The sequence below is a fragment of the Artibeus jamaicensis genome, unplaced genomic scaffold (assembly GCF_021234435.1).
Source record: "Artibeus jamaicensis isolate MK-2021 breed Jamaican fruit bat unplaced genomic scaffold, CSHL_Jam_final contig_1016, whole genome shotgun sequence".
Taxonomy (NCBI): Eukaryota; Metazoa; Chordata; class Mammalia; order Chiroptera; family Phyllostomidae; genus Artibeus; species Artibeus jamaicensis.
This window is the reverse complement of record NW_026521195.1, coordinates 5,896,393-5,921,676: the sequence shown is the minus strand read 5'-3', so window position 1 is coordinate 5,921,676 and position 25,284 is coordinate 5,896,393. Positions and strand designations below refer to the sequence as shown.

At 47.0% G+C, this 25,284-nt stretch overlaps 1 protein-coding gene across 3 annotated transcripts in view; it reads right to left on the bottom strand.

Annotated features, from left to right (window-relative positions):
* Positions 1–25,284, bottom strand: part of AOAH (acyloxyacyl hydrolase) — a 131,079-nt gene that overhangs the window by 81,504 nt on the left and 24,291 nt on the right. For all 3 annotated transcript variants that reach the window (XM_053661628.1, XM_037126482.2, XM_053661630.1), the window contains 3 exons: positions 23,083–23,149; positions 16,760–16,859; positions 2,390–2,449 (listed from right to left, as the gene is read on the bottom strand). In XM_053661628.1, the coding sequence (XP_053517603.1) occupies positions 2,390–2,449; positions 16,760–16,859; positions 23,083–23,149 (227 nt within the window). The remainder of the gene's footprint in view (positions 1–2,389; positions 2,450–16,759; positions 16,860–23,082; positions 23,150–25,284) is intronic.

Below are 25,284 nucleotides of genomic sequence, written 5' to 3'. Positions count from 1 at the left end.
ACCCTGGGCTGGTGCGGCCTATGGGCCGTGGGTAGGACGGTTCTGGTAAGGGTTTCCCGAAGATTCTATCGAGTAGGTAGGTTTCAGCTCAGGGCCATCTTGTGCAGCACCCCTGGTTGCGCACTGCACGGTTGTGGTGCCTCCAGAGCCTGCGATGTGAGAGGTGTGGCCTGGAATTCAGTGCTGAGGAGGTCTGGGAGAGGGCCGTGGCTGTGGTGGGAAGGAAGGGTGCGCACTCGGAAGTAGCTCAACCCGGATTTAAACCGTGGGCTTCTCACTCACGCATTAGGTGGAATGAGCCAGTTACTTAACCTGTCTGATCCTCGGTTCTCTCATCTGTACCACGGGGTTGACAGCGAAGGCATGCTCTCTGCCTTGTAGGAATTTTTGTGAGCCTTAAGTAAAGGGATTCCATGACTCAGTTCCTCTAAACCCTTAGAGGCCAGGGTTCTGCCACGTCCAAGGGAAGTCACCCTGAAGAGGCTCTGGGGTCTTCGGCAGGTGCGAACCTTCTTGGGAGCATAGAAGTCCCTGCAGGAGTAGACAGGGCAGAGCTTCTCCCCAGTCTGGGTTCTCACAGTCCGCCAGCTGTGCTGACCCGACAGGTGGCCTACTGTGTGCTTCTCTCTGCATGCTAGGTCTGCGGCTCTCAGCAGTCCCGGGGAATTCACTGCTGCCAATACCCTCTGAGCCATTTTCCTGAAATGCTTATTTGCATTTTCTGATTATTTTTTTCCTTGAGAGCTTTAGTCTGGAGGGAAAATAAATGGGAAGGTTTTTTTCTTTTTTGAGAAGTGTATTATTGTTGGATTGTTCAGTAGAATTTTTTTTTTGCTTCATGCAGAAAATTATTGGAATCCTACCCTGTGAATTATGCTTGCAATTCTGGTGACAGAAATAGAAAACTGTAAAATCCTAATTAGCCTTTGAGTTAATGCCAAGGCGGTTTGTGCCAAGTGAAGAAAACAATGCCCTGAGAACAAGTGTTTAGATGCCTGGAGAGAAGAAGAAAGGAAGGGTTGTGTTATATTCTTCCATTCCGCCTAGAATTCTGAAGTGATGGTCAAGGGTTTCAAGTGGTGTTTCAATTTCTTGTTCAATGACTTGAGCAGATGAGCTAAACTAGCTCTAGTTGGACTTCAATTATTCACTGAATTAAATAATGATCAGCAATGCAGACATGGTGATGGATTAATAGATTGTGTAGAAGTACCTGCATATTGTCATGAAACATGCATCCGCCTTGTATTTCAAAACCCAAACACCTCCTTCCACCTCCCACCCGCTCCCCCTCACTGCTCCCTGCCACGAGTATTATTGCCTGATAAGATATTGCACTGGACATACTTATGCTACAGAATTATTTAGCATTTATTTGAAATTCGAGTTTAATAGGGCATCCTCTATATGTATCTGCCAGATCCAGCAAGCTGAGCATGAAGGGGTGTTCCTTCCCTTTATTTTCACGATGCCAAGCCAATCCAACCTTCACAGCAGTGTGTGAGGTGAGTGATGAGTCAGCCAGCAGGAAGAAGCCAACGACTGGGCCCTGCCTTCTAATTTCCTTATCTCCTTGAGGACCACAGCCTGACTCAGGGCTCTAGCATCGAGGGACACACCCTTTTTAAAGGTCTACTCTCTTGCTTCCTCTTCAGTTGGGGCTGATTTGTAACCAGGGCCTAAGTCAAATGCTTGACTCCATGATAACTGATTTGAACTAACCGTTCTCTCTGTCGAATCAAAGTATTATTACAAAGAGGACACATTAGGGAGAGGAATAACTATGTGATGATTGGACTAGTATCTATAGAGTGATTGATAAGTCCCAGGCATGAATGATACCATGTACTTCAGACACATCAGCTCTATTAGTCCTCACATCCATGCTTGCAGACAGGGACACTGTTACTGTCCCCATGGTACTGATGGGAAAACAGGCTCAGTCTAAGGTCACATATTTAGAAAGCAGAGAAATGGGAGGATACACAGCCTTCTCCAAAACTGTCTACTGGAGAGAGAACGCAGGTCTCCATGGGGGATCAGAGGACACTTGGGAAGGTCAGGGTACAGTTTTGGTTGTCACACCTGGAGAGGGCTGGACAGAGATGCTGTCATCTAGTGGGTGGAGGACAGGGGTGCTGCTGAACATCCTACCATGCACAGGACTGTGCGCACAACAAAGGACTATCCAGCCCAGAACGTCAGTGGTGCCAAGGTTGGGAAATGTTGCTGTAGAGAGAAGAGAAGGGGAGGGGAAGGAGCTCGCATCCCTACTTCCAGCCCAATGCCCATGTGGGACCCAGAGCAACCCTGGCCTTTGCAGAGTGTGGGCCAGGTCCAGGTGGCCATGCCTGGGCAGTGGCTGGCCTTCCGCCTGCTGCAGGCTTACCAGAATTGGAGACTTCTTGGCCATCTGCCTTGCCTTCTCTAGGGAAGATTTCCAGGTTTCCTATAAAAACAAAGTCAGACAGCATTACTGCGTGTGTCTTGTCTTCTCTTTCTGCGTCTTTTTCAAGGTTAGGATTTTTCGAGTCTGTGAGTTTGGGACAAAGAAATGATTCCATTACTTTATGATAAGACAATTCTCATGGAGGCAATTTCGTGTTAATAACAACCTTTAGGAAGGGACTCCCTCTGTGCCAGGTGTCACACTAAGTACTTTGCAAACACTGCCTTGTTTATTCTTCATGACAGCTCAGAGAGATCTGACCTTTCACGCACGAGGAAAAGGAGATGCAGAAAAGCTAAGTAACCGGCTGCTGCCAGTCTCAGAGCTGGCGTCCAGCGGGTGCTCAGTCTGAATCTCTGCCTCCCTGTGAGTGAGGCTTCGCTGACTGCCCAGGCACCAGCTTGTCCTTGCGTCTGGAGGACCCAGGGTGGGAGGCGTCCGGCCCACCTGGGCTGCAGTGTTGGGCAATGGTTGGCCAAGTCCCACTCCATCCCTCCTTCCCTCCCCTTCTCCTGGTTTGACAGCCCCTTCTTCTGACCATTTCTAGAGCACCTGAGCACATATAGGTTTATGCTGCTGCAAGTACAAAGTTAGCTAATTACTCCCCATAACTGTTGTTATGGAATTCCATATTTGTGTATTTGTAGGAAGGTTCGGAGAAAAATAACTGGCTAGGGAGTGGTAAGGGATGGAGAGTATTTGCCCCCAGCACTGCCTCCCAGCGTTTTTTGCCCCCCAACACCCCACTCCACATCCTGGCCCTGCCTCACCCCTCCTGGGTCTGCCCTTTGGACAGCACTAATGGAGCGTGGGGGATGGGGTCCAACCCCAGCTCTGCTCTTCACTAGCTGTGCATTCTTCAGCAGGTTCTGCTCTGCTCCTTAGCAGGATAAAAAGCCCTGCCTTTGTCCTGTGTAAGGTGGGGGTTACAGCCATCCACTTCATCAGGGGCCATGAGGGTCACAGGCCGTTGTTTGTGTGATGCCCCTGGCCCCGGGCCTGCCCCGATTATCCCCTGCTCAATCATGGGTATGTTTTTTAAAAAATCTTCTTCAATTACAGTTGACATTCAGTATTATTTTGTATTGGTTTTGGGTGCACAGTGCAGCGGTTAGACAATCATACGACTTACAAAGTGTCCTCCTGAAGTTTCCAGCACCCACCTGGCACTGTGCACTGTTATTGCAATATTACTGACTACCTGCCCTGTGCTGTACTTGGCCACCCTCGTGAGTACTTTGTAACTACTAATCTGTACTTCTCAGTGATTGGAAAACTTCGCCCCAGTCAGCAGGGAAGCTGGGGTTCTGGGAGAGCATCATAGTTCTGACTCTAGGTCACTGGAGAACTTTGTCGCTGCCTTGAGGCAGGAAAAAGAAAAAGGATCCTGGAATGGGACTTCGGAGCTGGCTGCTCAGCAGGAGAGGCCTCTTGGGAGAAGCTGGCTGGCCCTTGGTGCTGATGGGTGTTCGAGACCCAAGTCCTCACTTGACTCTAATGTGGTTCTTTACCCAGGAGAGGCCTCCCCTCACTCTGGAGCCTGCTGTCTGCAGACCTCAGCCATGCTGCATGAATAGGAGTGGAGGAGGAATGGCTCAGGGTTGGGCTACACTTTCCAGGAGGGGCTTTAGGAGCACATGGCGGCTGCCTCTGAAACCCTCTCCCTGCGGTCTGCTCCAATTCACACACCTGCAGCCCAGGTTCGAAGGGCGGCACACCACGGCTCTCCGGGCAGAGGCAGCAGGTCTCTGGCACCTACGCGCACATGTTAGCAACTTGGAAAAAGAAGCCGCTTTGCAGGTGGGCCTGTTGCCAGGATCCCTACAGTGTGTGTTTCCTGAAGCTCTGAAACACTGCTGTGTGTCCTGAGGGCTCCCGGGTTCCCGTCACAGCCCAGGTCACCCAGCCTCTCCGGAGGACTTCCCAGATATCTTTGTGATGGGTCACCAAGGTCATGGTACAGCCTGTGGGCACCTGCAGACCACGCCCAGCATGCATTCTGATTGGCTGGCAGCAGGACCAGACCAGCTCCTGGTAGTCCTCACTTTTCAGAAAGACGTCTTAAGCAGAAAAACTGCTTAGGGAACAGCCCCATCAAAAGACTGACCCTACTGGATGCAGTTCTGGCTTTTTCTGGAAATTCCAACATGTCCCAGAAATTCTCCTGTTGTGAAAAGCCAACGTCTCTGGCAGGATCACCATGACATCAGACCCAGGGGCACACTGCCGTTCAGGAGTTCTTTCTGGCCGTCCTTGTCCGCCTAAAGGTCATTCTCATTCTGAACAATATGGAAACTGGACGGTGGGGCCCCTGCTTCTCTGCCTGGGGGTACCCCTGTGCATTCGACAGCTGGAATCAAGATCTGTGGGGCCTCGTACAGTCCCTGCTACATAGTAGGTGCTCAGTAAATATAGAAATAAAAAGTGAGAGAAAACAGTTATGATATTACATCAAGCAAGGGCAACAGGCTACCCAATTTTATAGACCCCAAAGAAATCCTGCACAGAAATATGCTATGATAATTGTGGGTGATAATTTTCCTTTTGGGTCTTTTCTATGTTTTCTAAATTTTCAAGAATACGTACACATTCAGCAATCAATGCTTTCAAATAAAACAAAAACCCAAAAAACAAACACAATACATGTTGTCCTGTTTTTACTGAAGTAGAAAACGATGTGTTTCCAGTGCAGGGATGTGGTGAGGATGCTGGCAGTTTGGGGGTCCACACACATCTGCTTCCCCCAGAGTTTCCGCTGGGCAAGGAGATGGACCAGGAGCCCGCACAGCAAACAGAAGTGAGGTGAAGCAGAGAGGGCATTTGGCTCCCCTTGAGAGAGAACTGGCTTGATTTTAATTCAGCTCAGTTCTCTGGGGAGATCCATGGTTAGTGAGGGAAAGAGACAAGCAAACAAGTAAAGTGCCAAGGGCCGCGCCTAATGTCCTTCGTGTGGAGTCGGACTGACGCTTCCGTGGCCCTGGGTGAAACGCTGAGGGCAGCTTCGTCTGGACCTGACTCAACCAGAGCCCCACCTTCTCCCCCAGCTCAAGCGGATACCAATGGAAAGAAGAGGTCTAGGCAAAGGGCTGATCTTTATTCCCCAGAATAAAAAGAGAAGTGAGGACTCAAAGACATTTGGGAAAGCTCATTAGTTCGTTTGTCTTAATGGCAGGAAAGGGGGCAAATGGCCAGCAAGTGGAAATGAATATAATTATCATTCTTTGGTGACCTTTCGCTGTTGGCAACCTGGAGTCTAAGCCATCATTTCTAAAGTATGAAGGCCGCTCTTTCATCTTCTTTAAAATGAAACCTTTAGACTCGCAGGGGTGTCCGACCTTTTGGCATCTCTGCGCCACACTGGAAGAAGAGTTGTCTTGAGCCACACATTAAATGCATTGTGACACATAATCACCAATAATTTCACCACGTTTTAAGCAAATTTATGGTTTTGTGTTGGGCCACATTCACAGCCACCCTGGGCTCCACTCGGCCCTCAGGCTGCCCATTGGACACCCCTGCTAGAGTGCACACCTGTAATCAACCATTGAGGAGAAGGTTTGGGATTGGGAGAGACTGTGAGCTGCTTAGAAACCCTTCTGGCTGGAAGCTGAAATGGTGTTAATGACACCAGCAGCTCCCCCTGCCTCAGCCATGAGGGCCTTGGTGCTGGGAATGCTCGCTCCATCCCACAGCTTGTGATGGTCACACTTTCTCAGCCTCTCGTTCCTTCCTCCCTTTGGTTGTAGTGCTTCCTTCTCCCAGCATCAAGCCCCCTTCAGAGTCTGTTTAACACTGGTGCATGGTTGCCAGGGGAGCGATCACGGAGGCTCATAGAGATGTAAGCTCTCAGCCTGCGGGCTTGTAGTTCAAAGAGCCACGGATATATAAACTGGATTTCTCTGTTTAAGAACATGGGAAATTCCAAGGACAACGTGGCAGCAGGCCCTGGCAGTCTGAAAGAGGAAAGGCCGACCCTTTGCTTGATCACCAGAGACCATGGAAGCATCCATCCATGGTGGCCCGTGGAATGCAGGGTCCGCCAGAAGCAGTGCCCACTTGAGTGTGGTGGGTAGGGTCATCATATGGGTGTCATCACTTACAGTTTTAATTTGAACACATCACCAGAAAGGTCACACGGTGTGCTTGAGGCCGATAATATAATGTTATAGAATTACTTGCTTATGATTTTGTAATAAAGAAGGGGCCTTATTTTCGCCAGACCCTGTATAGTACTTTGTCTAGAATGATTTGAGAGCCAGCCCAAACCAGAGCCCACCCAAAGTCTGCAGACAGGGCAGGGGCTTGGTGATGACTGCTCTCGCTTTCCAGTGCGGTGACGGCACCGGCCCTGGGCTCTGACACAGATGGGTGATGGAGGGACAGGGCCACACACGCATTGCCATGGGTGTCATGGGCAAAGGGGGTGCCCTGCTAGGGTCTGCCCTCTGCCAAGCATTAGCCCAATGGGAGTCCACGCAACAGGAAGAGAGTTGTCAAATCTGGCACTTTTCATGTGGGTAAAACTTCTGTCTTCAGTTGAAGCTCTTTAAATGTTTTGACCACTAGATCGTGGTCTCCATGTCCTTTCCTAATTTAAAGTGAATTTGGACGCCAGAGTGTTTGCAGTTGGAATGTCAGCTTTGCCATTTACTATTTCTGAGACATTGGACATGTTACTTTAGCACTCTGAGCCTCAGTTTCCTCATCTGCAAAATGGGAATGGTGATGACACTGTGTGTGTGTGAAGATTGAACAAGAGAGTACTTAGAATAGTGCTGTGCATACAGAAAGTACAATGCTAGTGTTAACGACAATCAGTGCTTTTATTTTGGGTTGTTATGTCACCAACAGACAGGTGGAAAAATTAAAATAGTTAAAATAGTCTACATAAATATATACTATTTTTCAATGGTCCTAAAAACCATTCCAAGAGAAAAGTATTATGTCTCCCATTTTACAGATGAGAAAACTGAGGCTCAGAGTTATGTAATTTAACCAGGCCCACTCTGCAAGCAGAGCTGATGGTTCTCAAGTCTCTAGATTCCAGCAGCTTTCCCACCATTGCCACACTGTTTTTCAACAATGAGATAAGCCTGACACTGTAACACAAGCAACAAAATGTGACTTGAAAGGTTACACCAAGGCTCAGCAGCAGGGCAAGAGTAATTCACATGGCGTGTGGAAAGTTCAATGCAAAGGATCACATGGTCAAGGGAGAGAACTGCTGTGTGTGCCAAGAACCTGTGCCCTGTGCAGAAATCCATGTAACCCAGGTGCAAGTGTAGTTATAAGCATATGATTGGTAATGAAAGGAGAAATATTCACCCAGTCAGTCATTTCTCTGTGCAATCATTCATTGTATTTATGTATTCCTCAACTACTCATTGAGTATCTGTATTATACCATGCATTCTGTATTAGGGATGTAATTGTGAATGAAACATACCCCTTCTCATCAAGAGCTTTACAACCTGGGAGAGAATATTTCTAAAATGCCGTAATGAGAATACAGTGCGGAAAGTGTTACGTGGTAGTTACTATTATCCCTGTTTTATAGATGAGGCAAACTGAGACTCAGAGCAGTTAAGTAACTCTCCCAAAGGGACCAAGCCAGTAAGTGGCACAGTCCAGATTCAGTTCAGCCCTCCTTGGCACGAAAATTCCCGCTTTCAATCTTGCTCTGGGAGGTGCAGCTGGGAGCACTAGGAAGGGAAACTGTTGTTTCAAGTTTAAAAAGTGTGGGAAACCTGTGAACCAGCCAGAGGACGGACCGGCCATACATGTTAGTGTATTTGCGATTTTGAGCCACTTTGGGGTAGGACTGCTATTTACAAGGGTGTGTCCCAAACATTCAAATGCTTAGCAGCCCACACACTGGTCTGGAAGGAGCACGACAGACCAACGTGTAAAGACCGCAGTGTCCAGGGTCTGCTCCAGGACTCAGGATAACTTCCCTTGACGTCTAGGAGCGTCAGTGAGTTGGACAGGACACGTTCACTCACTGGGCCCTCTCAGGCTCTGTGAGGTTCAAGAATTGGATTTTGCTACACTTGGGAGTGAAGGAAGTAAAGAAAAATCATATTGTTAGTCATGCATTTCTGTGGTGCACAATTTTTAGGGACTGCCTTCTCAGCTAACCATTATAGCAGCAGTGGGTCTGAGCACGGCAGAAGGTCTCTTTTGTTCATGCCACCACAAAGCGTTGCCAGATCCCCACAAAGATGAGCTCCTGGGAATTGAAATGACGTCAGATGGGTGTATTTTATTGCCAAAGGCAAGGCACATGTTCAGGGGCCTGGGGGTGAAGCAAAGATCACTGAGCAACCCTGGATCTGTTCCAGGGTTTTTCTAAGGATAAGATGCTCGTCACTTCTAAATTTAATGGTGTAAGTTGATTTACCAATGGAGAAGGTTTGAAAGAAGCTACCTGTAAGGTGTTGACTGCTCACGCCCGGCAGTAAGTGCCTTCATAATCCCAGCCTAGAAGAGCAGGAGAAAGGGACCAAAGAGGGCTTTGTGCAGTTTCTATCAGGTAGCAGGGCAAAGCCTGTCTGCCTGTGGGCTTTTGTGAAGTAGTGGCATGTCTGGCCTTGGGGTGGGACTGGCTGGTCTATTACTATGTCCGCTTCCACTATACACTGCTCTGGCTCTTTTCCAATCTGCAGGATAAGATAAGCTCTACCGAAGCCCGATATGGTTTTCACATCCTGACATTTCTCAGTTCTGATGGGCATTTATGACTTGAAGATATGTGCAAAAAGTGAATTCAGTTCACGCCACTTGCTTCCTTCAGGAACAAAAGATAAAAGTAAAAGAGAGAAGCTACTACTTTTAAATGTATTCTGGTTTTGTTTTTCTTTCTTTCTCTCTCTCTCTCTTTTTTTTTTTTACCACTAAATGTCTCCATTAGCTACATTTTCTTCCTTTGCTCAGGCCAGTGATTTTCAACCTTTTTCATCTCATGGCATACATAAACTAATTACTAAAATTCTGCAGCACACCCAAAATATATTTTTTGATGATCTGACAAAAATAGGTATAATTCTGATAATTTACCAAAAATAATAGTATCTAACTATCCTTTTTGCTGCAAAGTGACTTAAAATAATCAGGTGCCTATGGTTGTATATAAGAATTTCTGGTACCGCAAAGTAACCAATCAGACCCAATGTTATTATGTGATGTGACCAGTAAGTTGCAACTCTAATGTATGACCTACATATTTATGGTTCGAGACAGGGCATTCACACCAGGAGGCTATTGTGTTGGCTGTTGTCATTTTTTAATTTGAGCATCTAAGGGAAAAGAGGTGAGTGCCCCTGACTAAATCGTTGGGTACTGCATGCTTTAAAGATTCTTGTGGTGCACCCGTGTGGGGCAGTGCACCTGTGTTGGGGAGCGCGCCGGTTGCAGATCTCTGTCCCAGGCGAATTGTGCATTGCACAGCTCTCATACCATCAACACAGTGGGCCACACTATCCCTGCCCCTTTCTCCAGGCAGCACCTTTAAAAATGCCTATTGTAAACAGCACTAGTCCCACCCCCTCCTTTTCCTGGCATCACTATTCATTGATTTTCCCACCATCATCACTGTAGAGCACTTCACCATCTCTGAGAAATTCTTCTGTTTTAATGCCTGTTCCAGGCATTTTATATGCGTTATACTTCCTACCAACTTAGAGAGGAAGGAGTAACTGTTCTTAATCCCACTTTACACGTGAGAGACCCAAGACCCAGTGCTGTTCAAGGAATGTGTGCAAGGTGCCACAACTGTTTCATTTCACTTTGACTTCTTTTCCTAGGGCCTGGGCACAGGCACATGTTCTCCCTGTGACTCTATGGGATATTCTCTTTACAGGGTGTGGTCCCACTCTTCAAAGCCCATCATTTCTGGCCAACAATCAGGTTAGGCAGATGGTATGTGTGGTTCAGTAGTTGGGCAGACTTAGGTCAATGGTTTGGGGACACAATATTCTAATTTTTTAAATTATTCTACTTGCATTCAGGTTGCTAGATCAGTGTTGCCCAATGTTACACACTTAATTTGTGTTAGTCTTATATTATTGCTGTGACAAATGAGCCCAAATGTAGTGGCTTTAAGCAATGTGGATTTATTCTTTTACTTCTGTAGTTCAGAAGTCCGAAATAAGCCTAAAATCAGGTGGGGACAGGGTCCCTTTGCCATGGAAGGTAATGTTTGCAGATGCTGGGGATTCCCACGTGCACCTCTTTGGGGGCCATTATTCTGCACGCCACACTGTTCTTGCAACAGATTTTTATTGAGCAATTACTAAGTGCAGCGAACTGTGCTGGGCTCCAGGGAAATCTAATGGACCAGCATGTGTTAGAGGAATAAAAGAACCAGATTACTGTTGTTGGGGAGTTCACACCTTAATAGAAGGGGCAAATATGAAATAATAATTTTATAAATTAAAATTTAATATTCATTATTATTTACAATTACAATTTAAAATTATAGTTTTGTGCACTCATTCAAATGCAATTGTAATAAGTTCTGGGAGGGTGCAGTGAAATGAAAAGAGAGGAACCCTGGAGGGCCTAGCCTAATTTGGGGCATCCCGGATAACTTCTTAGAGGAAAACTTCTGGGCTGAGTGCTGATGTGGGTCATGAATGAGGTGAAGAGGAAGGCTGAGAGTGGGGGCTGGGAGACCAGTGATGAAAACTTAAAAATTCAAAGTATGTTTTAATAAAATGGAGATGGACTCAGAGAGCAGGCTCACAGCTAGTGGGGGGGGAGAGGTTAGGAGTGGAGGGGTTGAGCAACAAAGAAAAAGGACTCATGGACAATGTGTGGGGAGTGTGGGGGAAAGGGGTATACTGGGACTAAGTGGTTATGGAAAAAATACAGTTAAAAGCAGTATCTTTTAGAGCTGTTTGAATTCATTGCGATCCTTAGCTTTTCTCAAGCTAAGGGGAGAAAGAAAAATATTCTCAAGAGAGAAATAGTTGTCATCATTTTTTTTTAACTCCTTAAAAGCAGGCAAAAAAAATGTTCAAATCGCAAACACCATTTAAATATCTTTTTGGGAATAATCTGATTTCTTCTACTTATCAAAACTCAGGTATACCTTAACATTTGCGTTAGTGTTGCTATCCTTTGAAGAGTTTTGAGATCTCTGTGTGTTTAATGACCCCAAATAAGTTTTGGAACAACTCCAAGGTTCCAAACACAGGCTTAAGCCAAACTATGGCTTGGCTTCCATGTCATGATCTTTTGAAGTGCTCCGAAAAAGGACCAAACAGTAGATAGACTGTGCCAGGCACAGTGTTCAGTGTTTTCTCAGTTCTATTGGAGTTTTAAGCCTTCAGGTCTTTAGGGAGCAATTTAATGTGCTGGTTTCTGATATGTAAGCCTTTCTGTTTCTATGATAATTTCTTGTCTAATGACTTCTGAAGAGTTCTGTGGAGGCACAATGTATAAGAGGCAGCCGGGATCTCTGAATGTGCGCCGGAATCTACCCCAGACATAGGGGTGCTGATGCGAAGGGCTGGACTGGTCAAGTTCGGAGCCCTGGGTTGAGTTCAGGTTGACTCCCCACGTATGAGACCTGGATCAAGACCTGAAGCCCCTGATGCCAGCTTGTTTATTTCTGAGTTGAATAACAAGAATTTGTCGTGGGTCACCTCCTCATAAAAACAGTGTACACTTAACTCCTTCCCAAACTCAGGACTGTAGCTTCTTGTTCGCCTGGATTCCCAAGAAGCAGGAATTCCCTGCGCACGCATGCGCTCTTGCCCACTCAGCGTGTTTGGGCCTCTGGCTCCTGCAGGAACACAGAAACAGCTCCGAAGCCTGGATGGCCTTCCCGAAGCGGCGGGTCTCCCTCACAGTGGTTTAAATAGGATGGAGGCCCCAGCAAAATAGGGAGAATCTAGCTTCACTAGAGCACACATTCTGCACGTAATATTGTTTTAATGGGGATCAAGGTGGGTGGGAAGTAGGTGTTGAGTATGCCTTTGCGATGTCTGCAGATGCAGCCGGTCCCTGCAACTCAGGGGTGGTTGGAGAGAGGGTCCGCTCAAAGCGGCAGGGTCTGCCTGGTGGTCTGGAAGTTAGACCTGGGAGGGAGCCGCATAAAGCCGAGGGGCTCCAGGCTCCTCCTGGTCCAATCGGGTTCATGCACGGTGACACTCTCATCTCAAAAGAGAGGTTTACACAGCGATAGTGTGCACACGAGGGAACAACAGGGCACACGTTCAATTTGCAGTTGACAGGCTGTGGTGTCTCAATCATGCTAATGCAGATGCACCGCCTCCCCGCCCCCCACATACCAGTAGCAGGCAAGCCCTTGTGTTGTGTGCAAATAAGAGGAGGAATGGTCTAAATTCCCCCAAATGGTAACACAAAACCCTCTGGGTGTCGTTTACAATGCAGTTGCAGTTAGTCCAGTCTGTTTTCCTCCCCTCCCCACCTCTCTCTTCCTCTCCCTTCTCCTTTCCCTCCCTCCTGGTGTCAGCTGAACACCGCAGATTTTTTCTTGATTTGCTTAATCAGGGACGGAGTTTGTCTTTTTAACTCATGGTGGATGAGGTATGGAAACAGTTAAAGGATGGGCAAGAAGTGGGCCTGAGGTTTTTGACTGATATGTAGATAATGAATAGCTGGGTCACCGTGGCCCCGAAATGCGGTACCCCCTCTCATGTCCAGCCCCCCTGGGGCCTGACCCCTGTAGCTCTCACTGCTGGGTCTGTCCTAATTGTGAGGAATTAGCTGGTCCAGCAGCAGTGGCAGTTTGATTCAAAGTAACAACAGCCTGGGAGTATCAGTGAAGTGAGGTAAGAACTTGGGCTTAATGACAGAGCTGGGGCTGGGTCCCCTGTCCCCACTTACTAGCTGGGCACCCTGGGCAAACCCTGTGACTTCTCCTCATCTCGATGTCCTCGTCTGGACAATAAACACACCCCAGGGCACTGTCGCAGAGACTGTGCATGGCACGTCTGTGCCTGGGATGGGATCTGAGTACCAGGTGTGCGCCTGGCAAGGAGGAGGCGCCAAAGGCAGGCCAGATGCAGAACTGCCGCCCCACAGGCCTGCATCCTGGTTAGAAAGTCTGTGTAGACTCATGTCTCACACCCTGGTCCTCACTTTCCTCACCCGTAACATGGGACAACAATGTCTACTTCACGGGATCAAGTGATGACTATGTGAAACATTTAGAACAGCACCGGCACAGTGCAGACTCAAAAGGTCATCTTATGAGGATGGTTGAGAGGAGGGTTGATATTTTGTGACAGAAACTAGGAATTATTTTACAGAGAAGGAGATAGCGACAGGAGGTGGAAGGAGCCTGGTGTTGAAGGGACTTCTGGGTTTAAAGAGTGACGGAGAACAAAGGTGCGGAGGTGGGAAGGTTGAGGTGGGCTCAGGCGGGAGTCCATCTCTTTTTTTGGCTACAGTGTGGAGCCCCCGAGGTTACTAGTGGAAGTCCAGGAAGGCTTTTCGAGAATCTTAAAGTGCTAACTTTGAAAATGTCTGCTTAACCGTGTAGGCAATGTGGAGATCACAGCTGGGGGAATAATCTGATTAGAGGTATTCACTGGGAAAATTAGCGTAGCCATGAAGTAAGGAGCATCTGAATTTCCATCAGTGATGCAAATGAGAAGCCAGTGGTTCTTCATTTATCTATGTGACAAACACTTCTGTGTTATGTGGGAGGGCCTGCCCCAGGCATCGGGGGTACAGTGGTGCACAGGACAGAGCCTGTCCCCTGGGAGGTTAGAGCCCAGTGGGAGGAATAGACAGACGGGCACTCCCACTCTGTCACTTAAAACAAGGTGGGTTCACTGAAGGGGGCTGCTGGTGCGTCAGCAAGAGGGGTGAGAGGAAGGGGTCAGGGATGGCTTCCCTGCAGAAGGGACCTGTGTGCCGAGACCTAGAGGATGAGGAGTCAGCCCAGCTGAAGGATAAGGGAGACATTGCATGGGGGCGGGGTGACAGGGTCATCTTTGTCTTCTAGAAAGGCGTTGCTGGCGTCAGTGTGGGAAATGTACTGGGAACAGGGCAACAGAGGATTGGGTTGGACTAACTGGGATCTTATAGCAGGAGTTGCATCAAAAGATGGTTTGACTTTGGGTGGCGGGCACTGAAGGTGATATGCAGGCCATGTGTCATGGAAACGAAACCTATGTGATCTTATTAACCAATGGCACCCCAACACATTGGATAAAAAAGGGTAAATTTAAATATATAGTTCAAACCTCCAAAGAGAAGGAGAGAGAGAGAGGGAGATATGTTTTGTGACTACTTCCTGCAACGATACCATTACACAAAAAACTTGGTGAGTCTCACAGACAAGGGAAGCCAGACACAACGGAGGTGTGTGTGATTCCATTTATGTGAAGTTCAAGAACGGAACTGTGCATAAATGTGCTCATGGGTGGTGGTAGATCACAGGGCAGTGGCTACATGGCGGGGCTGGACAGGGAGGGTCATGAAGAAGGCTTTCGGCGGGGGAAATTATTTTCATCTGTATCTTTACCCACCTTTAGTAGGCAGGTGATTCTACCTGCTAGTTCACACCTGCTTTGTAGGTGTAATTAGTGTGCCACGAAAAGGATATTTTGAGCATGAACTCGACAGAATATAAAGATACGTTTTTTAGAGTGAACATTTGGGACTCTGTGCTGTGGCAAGTGTGACGTTTATAAGACACGGTGTTCTGTAAGGAAATCTCAGACACCCGCCCCTTGCCTTTGTGCAGACGAATGGCCTTTGCCCTTTTCTCAGATAGTGAACATCACTATGCAGTCTTCAGTGCTAGGTGAACACAAAGTATGTTTTTTAAAAATTGTAATTAATTATCTCTTCTAGAAACCAGAGGAGCCCACAGTTTCTCAGGTGAAATCAGGGGAAATGGAACAGCCACCCAGGCCCTTGGACGTTTCTCTCTGCTGCTTACTACAGTCAGTCAGCAGAATCCTGTGTGTTGGGTAGGCCCCAAAGTGCTAAACAGACTTCATTTCAGTGAGACTACAAAGGAAACTGCAAACAGAACAGACACCTGTTGTGTATGTGCAGAAAAACTAGGATCTGGGAAAGGAGGTAGAGAATTTTATTCTGCAATTTCTTTTTTTACAGGAAGCTTCTGAAAATTTGTATTGCGAGGCCTAACTGGGTTTACCGTGCTGCGGTTATTAGGAGCATGGAAAGGGCATCCTGCCTGCATTCCTGCAGCTTCCTGCTGCCTGTGTTCCAATTAAAAACTGTCCAACACGGTGTAATGCACACAGGGTATTCTGAGCAGCTGTCTGAATAACAATGATATTGATGATACTCACATGAGTCATCATTTTTATCAACACTTCTTTTAAATGTGGCAAGCATTGTGGTAAACATTTGAAGTGTTTTAGCTCACCTACTTCCCATAATTAATTTTGAGGGAGGGATTTTAGGTATTTTATTATACTCCTATTCTGGGAAAGAACAATAGAGCTTAGACTAGGGGGACCAACCGCCCACGTGTCCCCAGGATGTGCTTGTACCAAGAAAGTCCTGGGCAAACTGGGGTGAGTTAGTCACCGTATAAAAGTGACTTGTTTTATGCTGAGTGAAATAGGCCAGGCATTGAAGGACAAATACCATATGATCTCACCTTTGACAGGAAGCTAAAGAATAAAACAAACAAGCAAACAGAATAAAAATAAAGACGCTGAAATAGAGAACAAGTGGGCAGCGACCAGAGGGGAGAGGGAAGGGAACTTAAGGGGAAAAAGGGGGAGGGATTTTGAGGAACAAGTATGAAAGACACAGAGATGAGGACTGGGGGGGGGAATGGGAGGGAGGGGGGAGACCGGGCGGGGGGGGGAAGAGAAAAAAAATGTACTTGAAAAGTAACTAAATAAAATTTAATAAAAAAAATAAAATAAAAAATAAAGTGCATTTAATTTGGTAAATATTCATATGATATGACTGATGGCATCTTTGCTCCGGATTCATAATCTTAATAAATGTCTAAAATGCTTCATTATTTAAAAAAAAGTGACTTGTTTTGATTTTTAATCAGTAGAAGGATTTAAACCTCTTCTTTCCTTGGCTGATCAGATTTCTTACCAATTGCCAGCCCAGCACAGTAGTTCAACAGGAAAGGCATCCTTTGGCAGTGCGGGGGGGGGGGGGGGGGAGGGATCTGGGTGGAAACTGGGAATATTATTTCCCCGGTGTAATTGAAAATGTCATCCTGCCTCTTTCTGTCCCCGAATCGCTGAGTGAAGCAGAGTGCCCCTTTACAACATTTCCAAAGAGCTTGCATGTCACCATCATCTGACTTTCTGAGTGAAAACCCACTCACCTTGGGAAGGGGGTAGAGGTGACACAGGGCTTGTCCAGGCTCCTGTTGACAAAACTTCAGGGTGTGGCACACCACATCAGCATTCATATCAGCATCAAGCCTGGAGGGAAATGGGGCAAAACAAAAGCTATTAAGATCTCGGAGGCATTAGAAAAATAGAAGCTATTTCAAAGACAGGTACGTCCAAGGATGGATTCTAATACCCTCACTCATTGCACCATAGCCTCTGAGTTCAGTTCTGCAGATGCTGGATTCTAACGATTTCCTGCTACCTTGCTCTCACCTACATTTAGAATAAGATCTTGGGGGCAGGGAGGGGGCTCAAACGGCCAGGGTTGTGTCAGCTTCCTACAGGGGCAGGGGAGTCTTTTCAGTAGGAACCACAAATAAAACCGGGAAAGGAAAATGGACAGGCGTGTGATTTCATGGGAAAAATACTCTAAAGTCTACTGGGCCTTATAGCAGAAAATCATTTATGATATAGCCTTAAACTCTTAAAATTATCTTCTTAGGCATAATCCAAATCATCTTTTCCCTTTAAAGTAAGTATTTCTTTACCTTAGGGAAGAAAATATAATTGAGTTGGCTTTTTCCCCTGGGGATGGTGTAAGAATTGTATTCTCCAAACATTCTGGTTTATGTTTAGGTTTGAAGGGGCTAAAAGAAACCTTCCATATCCATTTTCTAACTGACACCTCTTCTTACCAAGAAGAATGAGTATAATGTGCTGCTTCAGATGAAGAAACAGGAAAGTGTGGACTTGTAGTGATTTTCCAAGTAAATTATTCATTCAGACCCAACTCAAACCACACCAAAACAACACAAACAAAGAGTAATTGCAAGGACAGTTATAGATTCTAGAAGATAATTTTGGGCTTTTTCCCAGCTCATATGATCAGGTAATGGTCCCCCTTCATTCACAGGGGTGGGTGACTAGCAACTGTGTTTATATTTCCTAACTCCCTGCCAGTTGACTGGACTTCATTAGACTACTATTCATTCAGACTCTTTTCCGGAAATTTGCAGCTGGTATGAATAAGTGTGACTTCATTCTGGGCTCTTTCCAGAATAATGGGAGGAGCGTGGTGACTGGAGACGGTAAGGTCATTCCCCGCCACGTGGCCTGAGCATTTAGAAAGCCAGTCTGTAGGGATGATTCAGGAGAGAGAGCCCAGTGTGTGCAGATGGGAAGCCTGGGGAGCAGGGGGCCCTGTGTTGCTGGTGGCCTCCCAGTCCTGTTTCTCATCTCTGTCCAAGGCCTGGATAGTCTCTGGCCCGTGAGTTCCACAATGTGCTGTGGTTCCCGTATAATGAGTCCACCCCTCCCCACTTTCACAGTGACCATGTCTACCACTCTTGCAGTCACTACCATTTTCTTCTCCCCCTGACCCTCCGCCTCCTATTCCTCCTTCTTCTTCACAAGCAAGGCCATGTTGTTTCTGTTGTTATTTTTTATTTGTTTTGTTTTGACTGGTGGCAGTCACAGCCCATACATGGGGCCACCCCTGAGAACTACAGGCCAGCCGGCTCCCTGGGACTTGGACCCAGCTGTCAGTCACAGGAGCTGCTCCCCAACTCCACCCCCGCCCTGTTTACTTCCTGGATGTGCAGAATAACGAATGAGCTTTGGAAAGGTAAGAGAAAACCAAGATGGCAACAAAAAGGCATGGCACTCTGGTTTCACTTTAGTGAGTAAGGAGTTGTTTTAATGGTCTCCGCACATCAACATGTCATTTAAAATCTTTAACACTCTGATCTTTGAACTACCAACCAGAATGTTCCGGGAGGGACCGTGAGAATTTGTGTCATGAAACTTTCTGCAGAAAGGACTGCCTCATGTTGATGAAAACATACCCTATCAAAGGCCACCAGAGAAAGAGGGGCCACCTCGGAGACCTTCAAATATTCTGATGGTCACTGCCATGCGGAACATAGGCTGGGAGCACAGACTCCCAAATTTCACCCCAGCTGAGCGAGACCAACAGTGTGACCAACAAGATGGCTTCTCAGCATTTTGTGAGCACCCGAAGTAAGAGGGGAAGAGAGAGCTTGTCCGCTGGGTCATCTGCTTGGCCCCAGGATTCCTTCCTGGCAGGTGGAGAGAAAGGGACTTACAGCATAAAGAGGACCCGTCTTCCAAGCTGTGGAACAGACTGAGTGTCAGATAAAAGGCCCGTTACCAGACTGATGTCTATCAAGAGCCCCTGAGTCGGGAGAGGGTGGCTGTTTTCACACATCTGTCCTCCACTGAAGGGTCCATTTGTTTAACCGATGGCTTCTGTCTTACAGGGGTCCAGTATTCAGTGGACTTGGGAGGGTGGTGAATAAATGTGTTCTGTTTAACCTTGCTTTCTTATTTGTGTATTTATTCTTCCTTTATTTATATCTATAGTCAATATCCAGTCTGTGGCAGTCCAGGACCACCAGAGCCAACCTAGCAGACGGTGCCCAAAACCTGCTCTCTTCCCTCCCTCCCCAAAGAGAGCACACTGTCAAGTAAGTGAACTTGAATACGGGAGTGGAAATGAGGCCCTTCGGTCAGAGAGTGAGGCTGGCATCCTCTGAGCTGAGGAATGAGAGAGGGGATTGGGCACCTGGTGTCCCTCCCAGGGTCCTCTAAGACTAGAGCTTCACTGTCAGAGAGTAAAAGAAGTACTCCTTTGGACAGAATTGAACACGCGAAGCCTCCTAAACCCAGGAAAGATCATTCGAGAATGTATAAGATACAGTGCGGCCCGTGTGCTCTTGGCCAAGCTTGGGACAGAAAGCCGAAGCTACACACCATTTGTGAAATCCTTACGAAATCTCCAAACACATAATAACCGTTCCCACCCAATGTCATTGTCTTTGTCCCAGAGCGGCAAACAGGACCCAAAGGGTCATGATTTAATTTGCTGCCTTTACAAAGACAGAGGTATGCAGGAGTGAGGCATGTGGGGAGGGGCAGACTTCTACACATTTGATGGAGCTAATTAGCAACTTTAATTAAGAGTACAGTGGAATGAAGTCAATGATGATGATCATAAACCAAAAGAAGGGATCTAGGTCGGGGTTAAGTTAGCAGACAGAGGAACAGCTTTTCACACCTGAGAGCTATCAAATTTAGACCTTTTTGTTTTATTTTTATTTTTCAGATCCTCACCAGAGGATATGTTTATTGATTTTAGAGGAAAAGGAAAGGAGAGAGAGAGAAACATCAATCGGTTGCTTCCCGAATGCACCCCAATCAGGGATAGAACCCACAACGTAGGCAGGTTGCCCGGACGGGGATCCCACCTGCAACCTTCCGGTGCACGGGACGATGCTCCGGTCAGCCGGGCCACCTGGCCAGGGCAAATTTAGACCTTTGACATCACTTTCAAAGGAGGTTTTATATATTAGTATAAATGATAGTCGCAGAGATACACTCACACCAGTGATAGAAGTTTTTCCTCTTGCAACTTTCTACTTTCATCCCCTTTCCAGACCTCGATCCTTAGAGCACACTATGGACTTAAGCATTCCTATAAATCCTGTAATTATCATGTGAATGGCATGGTTGTACTGCTTTGCATTTTTGCAGTCTAAAACATCATTAATTACCTTTCGAGGGTATTGTAATGGTTAGAAATCCCATTTTGCATTTTTCTTCTGAAAATGTTAGCAGCCGAGGCTTCTCCTGACCTCTGAGAGCTCCCAGGTTCAGAATACAAATGTTTGTGATTTGGCAGGAAGCATAAGTAGATTCCAGGAAGTGTGATACAACGAACCAAAGACGGATGGGGTTTGCCATGGCAACCTGTGGCACAGTGGAGGTCCAGCCCAAGTATAGGAAGACCCAGCGTGTGGTCCCTGACTTGGATCGGATGCTCTTTGAGGTGGTCCTCCCTGCATGACTCAGCTTCTTGTGGTGATAAACCTGAATGCCCAGGTACCTCACTTCCTAAGAACACCTGTGGCTTACCTGCGGGTAAGAAATATAATTGCTGAATAATTAGTCCATGAATCATTGAGAATTGACTGGTGGGGAATAATGAGGAGGAATGATGCTTTCAGGTGAGGAAAACACAGTATTGGAAGCCCAAAGTTTAGGTAAAACTAAATCATGAGGCTGTTATTTCCAGGACCCACTTCAACCCAAAACTGTGTCTGATTTTTTGACAGATTTTACTTATTATTTTTAAAGAGGGGGAGGGAGGGAGAAAGAGATGGAGAGAAGAATCGGCCTGTTGCCTCTGGTATGCACCCCAGCCAGGGACCGGGCCAGCAACCCAGGCATGGACTGACCAGGAATCAAACGTGTGACTTCTGTTTTGTGGGATGATACCTGACCCACTGAGCCACACTGGTCAGGGCAAGAACTGATTCTTATTGATTAAAACACCTTGCCAGAAGAGCACACATAAGAGGAGAAATTTCAATCAGCAAACTACTAATAGGGGTGTTGGAAAGCGGTGGACAGAACCACAAAGCGGGATCATTGATTACATCCGTCTTCTTCAAGGCAGCCCACCCCAGACTCATGAGAATTGTCATCTCATGACTTTGAATCATCTCAAAGAAAAATGTTTCCTCCCCTTCCCACCACCTGCTTGGGAGGGACCCTTTGCTGGTGGCTTGCTGGGCCCATTCTTTCCCAAAGTCCCATGTCCACTTGTAGTTATTTGGGGACCATCCCTTAGACCGTCTCCATGTGCAGTACTGAGTACAGCGTCGGTCTGTCTTCTCTCCCGTCCTCATGCTTAGCTGGCCCTCACACTCTCATTCTCCAGCCAGCTGCGGAGATTGGAGGGTTTCTGAATGAACACAGGCCATTTCCCTTTTACTCCCAGAATGCTTTGCAGCCACTCTCGGGCACCCCCTTTTGGACATCTGGCCTCTGTGACTGTTCGGTACTGCCCTCTTTGGCCTCTGTGACTGTTTTCCATTTACCTCTCTGGGTCCCAGCGGACCCTCTCTGGCCAAGCTGACATTTCCCCCAGAGTAGCTGGCTCATGCTGGGTATGTAAACAGATTCACTGAATAGGCTCAAAGGTGTTTTTTAAAAAAAAACATGTTTGAGTAATTCTCTTCGAAACAGTCTACTCATAGCTCACCTGTAGTGATAACTTTGTGGTTTTTTAATAATTAATTTACTATATAAATATTTATTGAAGACCTTCTATGCTCAAGTATTGTACGAAGCCCTTACCTTCCCTCTCTCTCCTCCCAAATATTTAGTATTTTGCTAAGTACCTAGAAATTCAAAGAGGAATAAAATGTAGTCCTACCTAGCCCTCAGATGGCTTTCAATCTGGTTGGTGACACAGAAAAGTAAATGAAGAATTCAGTTATAAACAGAGATAGTAAATGCGGTGCTGGGGGTTTGCACAGGGTGCTGCGAGTGAGTGTGCATGTGTGTTGGTGGCAGTGATGGTGGGGTTTCTATAAGTACTTTAGCCTGGGGAGGGTCAGGAAAGCTTCCAGAGGGAGTGACCCTGGAGCTGAGGTGCAAGGCAGCAGGGTTTGTCTGGGGTAGACAGTGCCAAGCAGAGGGGGCATCCATGCCAAGATCCTGAGGCAGAAACCTTCTGGGGTGTGTATTTGTGTGTGTGGCAGTCTGGGGGGCTGCCAAGGGGAGAGGGAATGACAAGCAGTTTGGATTGGGATGTGCTATGGAGCTGGCAGGGATGCACCTGGAAGTGTCCTCAGGGGCCCTTGATAAATAGGCTTATCAGGGGGTAGGGATTCTGCAGAGGGGTGAGGCCTTTCATGGTGGAGAGAACCATGATTGGTTTTGCATTAAAAGAGACTTGGAATATGATTTAGGTGATCCAGTGCCCCTTAGTGAAAAAGAAAAAAGCTACAAGAACAAAAGGGGGCCGACTGGTAATGGGAACAGTGCAGGTGTGGGGTACAGAGGCAGGGCGGGGGCCCGGGAGGTGAAGAGGGTCAGGAAACCAGAGGGTGAGAGGACCAAAGGGACGACTGTGACCTGAGCACCCAGCGGGGAAAGAAGGGAGGGGCCAGGGCACGTTGGGGAGCTCAGGGGACAGGATTGGAGGCCCGTGTCCAGCCAAGGGGACCCAGTTGTTCGCTGGAGTTGGTGGAGTTACTCCTGAAAGGCTCTCGGAGAGAAACTGAGCCAGACGGCCATATGGCAAGTCCAGGGGAGCCTTGGCCCAGAGGGAGGAGGGGCTGGAGCCTGGTTTGAATTTTTCGCTGTTGACGAGACCCGGAGAGCTCCAGTCAACTCCTCATTCCGGAAGTACCCCCTGGGGGGAGGCAGACAGAGCAGGCCTCCTCCCGGTTCTCTGCCCCCCAAGTCCCACCAACAGAGTCAGTTCCTGTGCCAACGTACTCACAGTTTTATGATGTCCGGTCCAAACGTGCGAACCACTATGTAGCAGGTGGCTTTTAAGAACATTTTTTCTAAGAAAAACAAAGAGGGGAAATGGAATATTTTTTATTAGGATGAATTTAACACATGAGTTCATGAGGATCATCTTTACTCAGAACTGAAGCTGAGTGATTCACTGATCATTAATTCAAGTCATTAATTTACGGGTCTGGGGGAAATGTTACAGGTAATGTAGCCATTAAAACATTAAAATAGCATTTCCATTGTGGGTTTGTGAGAACGCCAGTTTGTTTCCTGCACATGCGAAAGATCACCTGTTCATTTTAAAAATAGAGTTAAATTCTGAGGTTTTGTTTTATTTTCTATAGCAGCACACAGCTGAATGTTGGGGATCTCAGTTGTTGATGTTGAAAGAAACAGGACTCGCTTTAAAGTCAATAATCTGAGATACTGCCCTTTTGAAAATATTCTTCTCTGGTGTTCACCCGGGGGAAATGGACTTCACCGTGGCTGCTCGGTTTCTGCTGGGGGTGTTTCAGGGCTGAAGGAGACTAACAGTCACGGGGGGCCTGGCCCTGCTGTCCACAGCAGGGGACACACACGTGCGCACACGCGCATACTCACACACGCACACACACTTCCCTCCCCCGTTAGGAGAGGACGGCAAAGTTCTGTGCATCGACTGGTGTGCACAGTGAAACGTGTTAACTCCCTGCTCCCACGTCTTGGGTTTGTGGCTTTATTGTGGAACCCTGGTAACTCCACGCAGGACCTCTGCGTAGTCGGGGACAGATTGGCCGTCCGAGGAAGGGGCGGGAAACCCTCTCTGGGATTTCCTTCTGTCACGCTGCTCCTGTCGAATGGGGCTGCCCTTGCACGGAGGTAGGTTAGTGAGCAAACAGGATAAATACACAGAACTCTCTCTGGTTCTTTGCTTTTACTCGGTGGTAAATAATGTCACTATTACTTTTATATTAAAAGAGGTATGGTCATAGAACTTCCTTACAATAAGGCATAAGACTTCAAACACATTGTGCTTTAGAAGTAGGAACTTAAAACTATATCCCCATGTTACTTTTGACCTTACAGAAATTAAAAAAAAAACCAACAACTATGAGATTATACTATCGATATCGCTGTGACAGCAAATTCAACGACTTAGATGAAATGGAAACATTCCTAGAAAGACAAACTGCTGAAACTGACTCAAGAATAAATAGACACTCTGAACAGACACATAACAAGAGATTAAGTTAGTTATCAGAAGTTTCCACAAAGAGAAGCTCAGGCCCAGATGGCTTCACCGAGTTGTAGCAGCTATTTCAATAAAGCATCTGAACACATTCTCTGAAGAGGATATACACATGGCCAGTAAGCACGTGAAAAGATGCTCAGCTGTTGAAGAAATGTAACCCGAAACCATGATAAGATACAACGTTGCACCGACATTGAGATGCTATCATTGGAATGACAGCTAATAACACCTGTTGAGGAGGCTGTGGACACACTGGAGCCCTCACACTCTGCTGTGTGTGGGGGGGATGAGAAGAAGGGCAGCCACCACTTTGTTAAACAGCCTGGCAGCTCCCCAAAAGGGTCAACACAGAGGTGCCAGGTGAGCCAACACTTCTGTTCCTGGGTTCTTCCCCCAGGGACCTGAACACCGACCTCAGTCTGCACAAGATCTTGGACAGGAACGGTCAGAGCAGCAGTATTCGAAACAGCCCAGAGGTGGCAAAAAGCCATCCTGAATGTCCACTAACTAATGACTGCATGGACAGAATGGACTCAGTTCACATACACAACAGAATCTTGCTTGGCATACGGAGCAGTGGACTCCTGGCACAGGCTACAATGAGGATGGCATAACCAGCATCCTGCAGAGGGGAGAAGCAGCCACAGAAGACCATGTCTTGCAGGATTCTGTTTATCTGAAAGGCCCAGAGCAGGCAAACTCAGAGGCAGACAGTAGATGGGTGATTGCTCGGGGATTGGGGAGGAAGACGCTCTGGGGAGTTACAGAGAAGGGGTGTGGTCCCTTTCAGGTGTAATGAGAAGGTTCTAAAATTGATTGTGCTGAGGGAGGCTCCACTCTGTGAATATAGTAAAAGCCATTGACTTATATACGCACTTCATGTGGGAGAATTGCATGGTATGTGAATTATACCTCAATATAACTGTTTAAAAATAACACGCTCTTCTCCCT